Source organism: Centruroides sculpturatus, unplaced genomic scaffold, assembly GCF_000671375.1.
Source record: "Centruroides sculpturatus isolate CEXI.00-Female unplaced genomic scaffold, Cexi_2.0 scaffold456, whole genome shotgun sequence".
NCBI lineage: Eukaryota > Metazoa > Arthropoda > Arachnida > Scorpiones > Buthidae > Centruroides > Centruroides sculpturatus.
The window spans coordinates 102,027-114,237 of NW_019384609.1; the positions used below are offsets into that span (position 1 = coordinate 102,027).

Genomic DNA, 12,211 nt, shown 5'->3' on the forward strand with positions numbered 1-12,211 from the left:
GGCTCTCCTCCGACTCCACGAAAGGTAGTGACTTCTATTGTGGTGTGTCGTCGCAAAGGAACTGTGGACTCCGCCGCTTATATCTTCCGATCGTCCGCCGTGATCAGCAACAGCATCTCGTCCGCCCCGGGGCTACGACCGACGCCGAAGTTCTCACACTCCGCATCTTCGAGGGAAGAAATTAGTGAAGGACTGTCGATTGCCGATGTAAGCATATATGTTAACAAATAAACGGCTTTCTTGTGTAAAAAACACTTGTCGTCATTTGCCTCCTCCGTCACTGCCCACATACAACCTTCCCTTAGGTCCATCCTGACGCGGGATTAATAGATCCCACCTAAGAGACGGCATCCTTACACAGTTGCCGTGAAGTGGGTTTTCAAAACCCTTTTCTTTCCCCGGATCGGCCATCTTACAATCTGATATTTTGTCACATGACAGTTAAAAAAAATGGCATTGGATTTTCGAGAAAAGTATCCTGTCACGTATGCATTACACCAATAACTGAAATAATCTATAGGATAGATTCTGAATTAATTCTACTGCCTGTAATCTATATTAATGGTATGCTTTCTGGCTGCTAGTGATTCTTAAGAAATCAGTTTATTTGGGGGTCAATAAATTACTAGGATCATTGATAAATTTGTTTTAATTATATTTAAAATAATAATATTGTAATAAAATGATTGATATACAGTTGAATTTGTCTATCTGAAACATGTTTATCTCAAAAATCTCTTTATCTCTAAATTTATTTTTTCCCTGCATTTTTAGCCTAAATTCAATACATTCTCCATGTTTATCTAAAATACTTTTTCCCAAAATCTATATATCTCAAATTATGGACAAAAGAGTCAATTACAATTTCAAAGTTTAGCCACTAATTTTCATACCATAAATTGCAGTTGAAAAACATCTCTTGCAATACAGTACATAGTTGCAAGTAAAGCTGTTTTTCTTTTATTGGATAAGAGTTTGACTTATGCCTTATTAGTTATTATTCTAGGTGACATGTTATATTAGATTTTAATGAATTTTTCTTGACCTACGTTTTTTTCACATCATTTAAAATTCTTCATTGCGATATTGAGAAAAACAAATGACTGGTGTGAAAAGAAAGTTGAATGTGCTTTCAATTGAAGAAAAACTGAAAATCTTAAAATTTTTGACAGAAATCCTCAGATGAGAAAGAATGAAGTGACCAAGTTTGGTATTCCATTGAGTACTGTTTCAATGATAATAAAGAACAGAGATTCAGTAGAGAGAAACTTCAAAAATAACAAGAAAGTGAAAAAAATTGAAAATGTTCTTTTCTAGATGTAGATGAATGTGTAAGAAAATGGTTTGTGCAATGTTGACCAAGAAGTTTGTTCCTCTTACAAGGAGACAGACAAACGTTTGCCTTTCTGATTTGAATGAATCTTGGTGAGCACATAGTCCTAAACACAAATAGTTCCTTGTCCAAATAATAGGATCCACTTTACAAGCATCTCCAAAAAACAGGCCTCTGAAAATTAAGTGTTTAGCTATAAGTCTAGAAGTTCTAATTATGCTATGAGCCCACACCAAAAAACTTTGTTTCCAAAAATTGCAGGTCAAGACAATGCTTTTCTGTTTTTATGACTCCAAGGTTATCATACACAAGAAATTTGTCCCAAACAGCCATAATGTTACCAGAGAATATTATTTAGGTATTTTGGAATGTCTCTGGAACTGAATTTCACATACATAGCCAGAGTTTCATGCTCAAGGAAGCTGGACCCTACTGCATGACAGTGTGCCCATAAGAGCACTGCTGTTTGTCAAATTTTGGCTCAAAAAGATATTATAACCCTAGATCAACCATATTCTCCCAATCTGGCTCCCTGTGACTATTTTCTGTTCCCAAAAGAATGAACTCAATCTCAAGAATGAACTTGTAACAAGTCCCTTTCATTGGGACCTGTTATAAGTTCATTCTTGAGGTTGAGGATGCTGTAACTGCAGTACTGAACCAGATGCCAAAACTGAAAGTCTTTTGAAATGTTCATCGCTCATTCTAAACATTGTATTGCTGCAGAGGGATCTTATTTCAAATAAATAAACATATTTTTATAAATATTTCTTATAGTTTTTCCTTTCTAGAGGAAAAGTTTGGTTTATTTTTAGACAACCTATGTACAAAGCAAACCAGAAGCTTGGACAAGTTAAATCTTTAGTGGCTGATTGAAAGGAATTGACAAATCTTATGGGTTTAAAAAAAAAGAAAAATTCTTCTTTTTGTTGATAACTGCAACAATCATTCCAATCTCCCTACTCTAAAAATATCACTGTAAGATTTTTGTCTCCAATATTACATCTAAGCTGCAACCTCTTGATTAAGGGATCATTGAAAGTTTCAAAGTAGGATACAGGAGAGAACTGGTTCAAAAACTTATAGATGCCATCAATGATGGCAATACCCTTTCTACTATCAATGTTTTGGATGCTATGAGGATAATAGACTATTCTTGGAGGATTGTTACAGAGAAGACAATCAATGTTGAGAACTTTCCTTGAATGTCCGGAAGATATTAGTTGGATGCATTTGCAGTAGTGTTGCAATGAATAGTATATTCGGCCAAACTATTTGGCTTGATTAACGCACGTACGAAAATTTGCGCGCAAACTGCATTATGGCAAGGACCCTGCTCTCTATTGGCCCACTGTCACTACGCTTTGCCAATCACATTAATTCTTGACAGTTCAGACAAGAGCGTCATGGCAGTATGTGATAAGTGATGATATCAAATGTGGTTAACAATGAAATGACCTACACGTGTAAATAACGGAAGAAGAACAGAGAAGAACCGCAAAGTGAAAATGTGAAAATAAATATGAAATTGAGTTGATAACATAATTGAACAAGTCGAGGCAGCTTATTGGCCTGAAATTTGCGGCCTTGAATGCCAAACAATTGTTGTCATAGACTTCAGAAAGCTAAATGCTTGTAATGAAAGTCACTTAGCGTGCATGGGCGAAAGCCTGGAGTCGTTCGGGCTACCAAGCTGTTTTGAATCTATGAAATCATAACTGTGACTTATATCGACGTCCTATCTGTCTCTTTTCTCCGTTATTACCAACCTATATGTCTCATAATTGTAAAATGGGGAATCTACGACGGAAAAGTGATGAATCTAAAGTATTGTGAGGGCGTATTATGATGTATGCATAGGCATACGTGGACTAGAGCGATAGAGGAATGAGAAAGGGAAGAGCACAGACGAGCCCTTAAAAAGAATAGGCAGGGTCAGACCCTCAGATGTGCGACGATTCTCAAACAAATAGGTGTGTACATGTGCTGATCTTTGTAATTATAAATTGTGAATACAAATGACTAATATTATGTTCTTTTTTATTTTGTGTTATAAGTTATAAATAAATATAAATAAACAACACTAACCTGATAACATTAAATCTAAATACCAAAATGATTAATTTACTGTGTTTTTGTCATTTCTTACTCCTGTTTTTAGGTATTCGGTATTCGGCCGAATAACGAAAAATAGGCCGAATACTGAATAGTAACCGAATATTTGTTACATCACTAATTTGCAGCTATTGCTTACCTTCAAAAAATTGTCCAGTCAACAAAAGTCTGGCATCAGAAATTATTGACAAACTATTTCTGCTAATGAATGTCAAAAATGTTTTATTTTTATCTAATACAAGCCGCAACAGTAGACAGTGTTTACAACTCGTTAACCTTGAGATCTGTTGTTGGTCGACTTTTGCCGTACATTTATATGAACGTCTCAGGAGAAGTCGGGATTTTAGTAGGGTTTGTACAGTTTACCGCAAATACTCAAATATATCACGTTATTTTCGGTCATTTATACTATTATTTATAGGAAGGGATCGAAAAAACGATCCAAACAAAAACTTCTATTCGGTATACAATTACGAAATTTATTGAGGTCATAAAGAACGTTCAATAAAAGGTAAATAAATTTTACTCGAGTCAAATCCGTGCATAAAAAGTTAGTTAATTAGATAACAGCAGCAAAATATGGAAACGGTTATCTTTCTTCGCTCCTAATGCAGATTCGTATAAAAAAAAAAAAGTGCCATCAATACATTAGGAAGATCCATTGGCCATTCTTTGCAGATCTCTATCGAATTTTTCCTCATAATTTTACGAAATTATTCAATATATTGGACATGTTTGCGTATGTTTTAAATCAAAGATGGTCTCCTTCTTTAGTTGCTAATAAAAACAATTATGTAGAGCTGTTATATTATGAAATGGGAACGGATTTTTTTAATTAGAAGTTTCTTGAAAATTTCATTATCAAATTTCAAATATTGAATATCAAATTAATACTTGCCACTTTACATTACGAGTGATTGATACGGTAAAGTGAGATAGTCAAAATCATCGGAGCCCATTAATGATCAGGGGACTAAAATCACTGAACACTGGTTATGGTTTGGAGCTTAGCCAACGGGCTGGATTTTTCCGAGTTTTCTTTACGTTAATAACACCTAAATATGACCAGTTTCCCATGAAAGATCTCCCCGGAGGTGTTGCGTTGCGGTTTATGAAGAAACCAAACCAAACAAGGATGTATGGATGTTAGTGTATGTGGAAGGAACGGTTTTGTTCACCCTCTTTGAATAATAGTTAAACTCTTTTTTGTCGGATGGAAACTGTGTGAAAAGCGCAGGTGAGGAGATGGGATAAACACCCAAACTCCTGATACTAAATGTCAGATCGGGGCGGTGAGATCACGTCCATTCCATTATAATCAAAAAGGATAGTTTAAAGATAAGAAGGAGGCTGAGGACAATAAAGATCTCCATCTCTTACGTCAGGATCCTGACACCAGTCCTTGATAGAACACTAACCATTCAACAAACTCAAATTGGTCCAAGCAGTTAGTTTAATTTAATCCGAGTGGTACTAGGAGGGTGCTGTAAATATTCTAAAATATTGATTAAAAATCTCTCTTAAAATGATAAAAATCTTCTCTATCAAGTCTTATAAATTTCATTTCTTTATTTTTACTCTATCCTGAGATATTGAATAAAACATTCGCACATCACCCTCTAGAATTTTACCACTCCCATTTTTTTGCTTTCTTTTTGGGTTTAGGGTTTTCAATAAAAGATCTTCAATTAAAACCTGGCCCCTATTTAGATATTACACGCGTTAGGAAAAGCAGAAAACCCTAAGACAGGAACCCAAGACCATGTAGCACTGTTAGTGGTGAGGAATTGAATGGTATTGTTAGCGATAATATTTTAAAATTTCTTTATAATATTAATGAAACTTAATACTACAACTCGAATAAATATCACAAAGATTTAATGCATAAATTCATTTTAATTATTTAAAAGAGTAGAATGAAGTGCACTTCATAGGAAATTTAACAAGATTTTTTTCGATATTTTATCCAAAAATCAAACAATGTTTTGCGGCATTAATAAAAATTTCCAAGTCTTCCTCATTAGGATCGTCCACGTCCTAANTGTTATTAATATAACGTATCTCGTTTTTTTCTAGGTCACGTCACTGAAATCAAGTCAACGAACTGAACACTCGCTTAAGGTACGATCAAGGTTATTTAATGAAGATTTTACTCGTAATTAGTATTTACAACTAAATATATCCAAAGCAATTATTATTTTTTTTTAAAAATATACTCACTACTTGCTAAATAAGCCAACTTTGTAAACAGGCTGTTATTAATATAACGTATCTCGTTTTTTTCTAGGTCACGTCACTGAAATCAAGTCAACGAACTGAACACTCGCTTAAGGTACGATCAAGGTTATTTAAAATTACAGTCAATGTAAACCCCTTCTAAATAGCCCTGTACTCCTTACCGAAACGGATCTTTCACTCAGATTTCTCATTATTTATAGATGATTTTGATACAGAATGGAGCAGCAACCAGGGATAACAAATGGAAAATGCATCCTTAAATGTTCTACATAGGATAAACGATGATCTAAATCACGATTTGAATCCTGATCCCTACAGTATAAGGACGACATATTTGAGGAATCACGTCTGACGAAGGAGTTTGCAATACTAAATTAAGGTAAATTTTAGTTCTAACAGTTCAGAAAAAGTTTCATTCGAACACCATTAAAGTAGAGAATGGCCTTGTTCAATAAAATTCATATAAATTGTTTAATAAATGCATTTAACTTAATTTATAAAATTTTATTTATGATGAAGAAAGTTAACAAAAAATTCTACTTCTAGATAAAAATTCAATATTATTATCTAAACATAAATTAGAAAATATTATTTCCTCACCTCCGGCTATTATTAATTATAAGAAAGGAGTTTTCTTAAAATAAAAGGAGGAAAGACTTGGATCTTTCCTCATTTCATATCGCAGAATGTCACATTAATAATGCATTTAGTTCTCAATCATGTTTCAATGTATAACACCAACAGTTTATTTCCTCGCAGCCGTCGGAGTAGCTTTTATAATCTTCATATTCGTCTACTCGTTCTACGTCTTGGTGCTTGGTGCGAAGCTCTTCGTCTTCTCCAAATTCCTGTCGATTGATATCAAGAAGTACGGAAATTGGGCAGTCGTCACCGGTTCCACCGACGGAATAGGAAAGTCTTACGCTAAAGAATTGGCCAGAAGAGGCTTAAATATTATTCTGGTCAGTAGAAATGCGGAAAAACTACGAAAGACCGCCGAAGATCTGAAAAGGAGTTATTCGATCAACGTGGAAGTTATACAAGCCGATTTTACATCAGGATGGCAATTATACGAACACCTTAAGAACGAGTTAAAGGAAAAAGACGTAGGAATACTCGTAAACAACGTAGGAATCGCCGGCCCTTCGCCTTCTTATTTCTTATCGTTTAGTCAAGAAAACCTTCTGGATATCATCCACGTTAACATCGATTCAGTTTTAATAATGAATTGCGTGGTGTTACCAGAAATGTTGAAGAGAAAACGCGGAGTCGTCGTCACTATTTCTAGTTTGATGTCCATGTTTCATCTTCCTTTGTTTAGTTGTTACGGCGCAACTAAGGCCGCCTGCGAAGCAATAAGCTGCAGCCTTACCCACGAGAAATTGCCAGGTGTGGTTTTTCAAACGCTCATTCCTAGTTTCGTGAATACAAAGATTTTGGATTACAGCAACGGAATGTGGAATCGACTGTCGTTCTTCGCTCCCGATGCGGATTCGTACGCTAAGAGCGCGATCGGAACTTTAGCTTTATCAAATTATACAACTGGTTACTTGGGGCATTCTCTTCAAATTACGGGAAAATTCTTGCCAGAAATTATACAGAAATATTTGCATAAATGGTTAGTGTTTAATATGTTTGGAAAAGTGTCTATTCCTCAGTAATTAAGCTGGTTATTACTATTTTTTATAGAAGTTTATCCTTATTAAAGTTTCGAGATATTAATGCTTTTCGTTAATACGAAATACTTTTGTGTTAATGTTTTTTTCTCTATAAGACATGTATTTTAAATCGGTTCTGTATGCAAAATATGTAATTTTAAAGTGAAACTAATAAAATTATGAAGTAGATACGAAGGCTTGGATGTGTAAAATGTTAGAAGTGCGTTAGATCGAGGTTTGACTGTAATTTTATAAAACCTTGATAGTACCTTAAGCGAGTATTCAGTTCGTTGACTTGATTTCAGTGACGTGACCTAGAAAAAACGAGTTACGTTATATTAATAACAATCTGTTTACAAAGTTGGCTTATTTAGCAAGTAGTGAGTATATTTTTTTAAAAAAAAATAATAACAATTGGTTCGGATATATTTAGTTGCAAATACTAATAACGAGTAAACTCTTCATTAAGTTCTACCAAACTGAGATATGACATATCTATCTCTTCTCTATCTCCTCACCTCTTGACCTTTAACCATTAAAATTCAATGACATTGATCCCCGATACAAAAATCTCTCTGCAAAATTTCAGAATTTTCGGCGTGTTTCAAGAAAAATGAACAAAATCGCCCCCCGCACACACTATCATCCATACACACAGAAAAAAACCTTCATTTTTTGCATTTCTGTGTTTCAAGACCCCATCCTACTCTGTGTCATGACATAACGACGCCTATTTACGATATTTTCGGTTACGACAAGTATTATCAATACAAAATTTTGTCGTATTGCAACTTACGACGATTGTTCATTGTAAGTTGCGATACGATGCCTTCGTGAATCCGTGCCTATATGACTTAATTAAACCCATTAAGTATAGACTTTAATAAGTCCGGTATAACTAGGCAAATGCCTAGGGCTATATCTAATTTAATTTACTTATAAATAAATAAAATTAATTTTTTATTGTGAAGTCCGTATTACAACTTTTCCTAGGGCCTGAAATTTGCATATTCTGGCATTGGTCCTAATCGCTTCGAAAAGTTATAGAGCTACATGTTAAGGCTATGTTGTGCTAGACCTTAACATGTAACTGTNCTACATTTACTCATACGCGTTATTGTATTAATATTATTGCCAGTGTAAAGAGGAGGAATTGTAATTATAATATTTGTATAATTATCTGGATTGTTAATATAATTTATTATTCTATTAAACCTTATATTTATCTTCTGTTAAAGGTAGTACTTTTACTGACACAATCAACAGAATTATCTATCGTTTATCTTTACCTTTAGGATTTAAAGTATCATTGTTTTAAACGACAGTCGATTTCACATTTCGTTGCTGTAATCCAAAATCTTTGCAGATCTTCGGCGGTCTTTTGTAGTTTTTCCGCATTTCTACTGACCAGAATAATATTTAAGCCTCTTCTGGCCAATTCTTTAGCGTAAAACTTTCCTATTCCGTCGGTGGAACCGATGACGACTGCCCAATTTCCGTACTTCTTGATATCAATCGACAGGAATTTGGAGAAGACGAAGAGCTTCGCACCAAGCACCAAGACGTGGAACGAGTAGACAAATATGAAAATTATAAAAGCTACTCCGACGGCTGCGAAGAAATAAACTGTTTGTGTCATACAATGGAGCATAATTGAGAACTAAATGCGTTATTAATGTGAAATTCTGCGATATGAAAGGAGGAAGGATGTGAATATATTTAATGATAGCTGGTGATAATTTATAAAAACCTTTGTATACGACTAATGTCTTTATTGTTTTTTTTTAATAATTTATTCTTCTGTAAAGTTTTTTATTGAATCTCTGTTGCAATACATGTCAATTAATGTCTTTGACTTGCGTCATAAAAGAAATAATTGTTTTTCACAATACAAATAGGGGTTCGTTTTCCATAATTGTTAAATACGTTAAGAAAACCTGCGAAACCCTTTTAATTAATTAATTGCCCGAATCCGACTCGGGTGAGAGAGTACATTTGTTTTAATTAATCTTTGGTCAGTGGTCGCGAACTTCACAGACGGAATTGGAAAGTCCAACGCCAAAGAATTGGCAAAAAAAGAGTGAACATGCCCAGTATAATAACCTTGAGCAAGATGCCCTTATTAGCTGTTACGGTACATGTAAATCTACTAGTTAATAAATTTGTTCGGCTCTTGCTTAGGAAAATTTAACAATTAAATCGTCTTTCAAACTCTCATCCTTTCTTGTATTACTACACATTTGTTAGATTACAGCAGCAAAGTATGGAACCGGTTATCTTTCTTCGCTCCTAATGCAGATTCGTATGGAAAAAGTGCCATCAATACACTAGAAAGATCCATTGGCCATTCTTTGCAGATCTCTTTCGAATTTTTCCCCAGAATTTTACGAAATTATTCAATATATTGGACATGTTTGCGTATGTTTTAAATCAAAGATGGTCTCCTTCTTTAGTTGCTAATAAAAACAATTATGTAGAGCTGTTATATTATTAAATGGGAACGGATTTTCTTAATTAGAAGTTTCTTGAAAATTTCATTAGCAAATTTCAAATATTGAATATCAAATTAATACTTGCCACTTTACATTACGAGTGATTGATACGGTAAAGTGAGATAGTCAAAATCATCGGAGCCCATTAATGATCAGGGGACTAAAATCACTGAACACTGGTTATGGTTTGGAGCTTAGCCAACGGGCTGGATTTTTCCGAGTTTTCTTTACGTTAATAACACCTAAATATGACCAGTTTCCCATGAAAGATCTCCCCGGAGGTGTTGCGTTGCGGTTTATGAAGAAACCAAACCAAACAAGGATGTATGGATGTTAGTGTATGTGGAAGGAACGGTTTTGTTCACCCTCTTTGAATAATAGTTAAACTCTTTTTTGTAGGATGGAAACTGTGTGAAAAGCGCAGGTGAGGAGATGGGATAAACACCCAAACTCCTGATACTAAATGTCAGATCGGGGCGGTGAGATCACGTCCATTCCATTATAATCAAAAAGGATAGTTTAAAGATAAGAAGGAGGCTGAGGACAATAAAGATCTCCATCTCTTACGTCAGGATCCTGACACCAGTCCTTGATAGAACACTAACCATTCAACAAACTCAAATTGGTCCAAGCAGTTAGTTTAATTTAATCCGAGTGGTAATAGGAGGGTGCTGTAAATATTCTAAAATATTGATTAAAAATCTCTCTTAAAATGATAAAAATCTTCTCTATCAAGTCTTATAAATTTCATTTCTTTATTTTTACTCTATCCTGAGATATTGAATAAAACATTCGCACATCACCCTCTAGAATTTTACCACTCCCATTTTTTTGCTTTCTTTTTGGGTTTAGGGTTTTCAATAAAAGATCTTCAATGAAAACCTGGCCCCTATTTAGATATTACACGCGTTAGGAAAAGCAGAAAACCCTAAGACAGGAACCCAAGACCATGTAGCACTGTTAGTGGTGAGGAATTGAATGGTATTGTTGACGATAATATTTTAAAATTTCTTTATAATATTAATGAAACTTAATACTACAACTCGAATAAATATCACAAAGATTTAATGCATAAATTCATTTTAATTATTTAAAAGAGTAAAATGAAGTGCACTTCATAGGAAATTTAACAAGATTTTTTTCGATATTTTATCCAAAAATCAAACAATGTCTTGCAGCATTAATAAAAATTTCCAAGTCTTCCTCATTAGGATCGTCCACGTCCTAAGAGAAGAGAACAAAATAAATAAATAATAATTATTATTATAAATTTTAAAGAAAAATATTATTTATTGTGTTTGTATATGGCAACGTGACATATGTGAGGTCTCTTTCAGGGAAGACTTTCTATGGGTCCTTATTTAGATGTGACCATGTGACCAGCCCATTAATATGGCCTGAACCAAAGCGTTTATAAGGGGGAAAGGTCCTTAAATAACGCTTAAAAGGAGGGAGAGACGGGAGAAATTGAGCTTCACAGCTTACTATATACTTGAACTTGAAAGTAAAGTTGAGATAGCTGTCCTAGTTGGACTTAGCCATGTGGAAAGGGAAGGTTATAGAGGGATGAGTGAGGGGTAGAGTGGGGAATGGGAGGTAATGGGATAAAAGAGGGGAAAAAGAGGTAGAAAGTGGAGGTAGAGTTTGGGATCATAATCCTGATTAGCATCGCACTTACAAAAGAAAACAGTAATTGGTGCAAACAACTTACAGATTGCCTTTCCGGCTAGATGGTTACAATAGTAAATACAGAATAAAGTGTACATGGCAGTGGCCTGTCGCCACTGGTAATCCCGACCGAAAAATACTACACTAAACACAGGTATTACACAGATAGAATGTTACAAAAAGGACAATGTTATGTTAACAGAAGACCTTGGTGATAAGACTGCTGATCGGAGCAAAGCACAGAGGGTCACAGATGCAATCTAAGTCCAGTACAAGAGATGCTACGCGTGACACTATGGGAAACACCTACAGAGTGCAAGACCATAGTTGCACAGAAGCAGGCAAGCTTACCATATACTGTACAAACTTCAACAATGGAGTTTTATCCACCAGAAAAATATTAAATAATATTGAAAGTTTATTCATATGAATATTCACTTACTTCTATTCTATTTATTTATTGGAGTGCTCGTGGATACACGATATTTTTTATTTTTCCGTCTGATGCGTACACGAATAAATCGGAAGGTTTTCCGACGCGTGAGCCGGGCCACATACACTTGTCCATGTGAGAAGCACTGATTCTCCAAATTTAGCCCACACACTCGCAGCGATTGTCAGAAGTGCGATATTCCTCATTTTTATATATTTTTAAAAATCCTTTATAATTTTCATTATTTAATTGCTCCTTCCTCTCTTCCTTGGCA

At 34.7% G+C, this 12,211-nt stretch overlaps 1 protein-coding gene and 1 pseudogene across 1 annotated transcript; one reads left to right on the top strand and one right to left on the bottom strand.

Moving 5' to 3' along the window:
• Nucleotides 1-6,034: 6,034 nt before the first annotated feature.
• On the top strand, nucleotides 6,035-7,499 carry LOC111625208 (annotated as a pseudogene).
• A 1,151-nt stretch (nucleotides 7,500-8,650) lies between these two features.
• On the bottom strand, nucleotides 8,651-8,995 carry LOC111625211 (putative steroid dehydrogenase 2). Its single transcript, XM_023368294.1, has one exon. It carries the CDS (start codon nucleotides 8,993-8,995, stop codon nucleotides 8,651-8,653), a length of 345 nt encoding a protein of 114 aa, XP_023224062.1.
• Nucleotides 8,996-12,211: the final 3,216 nt, after the last annotated feature.

What these genes read in the sequence shown, in the direction of transcription:
- LOC111625211 (XM_023368294.1), bottom strand. Translation starts at nt 8,995, where the DNA reads ATGCTCCATTGTATGACACAAACAGTTTATTTCTTCGCAGCCGTCGGA.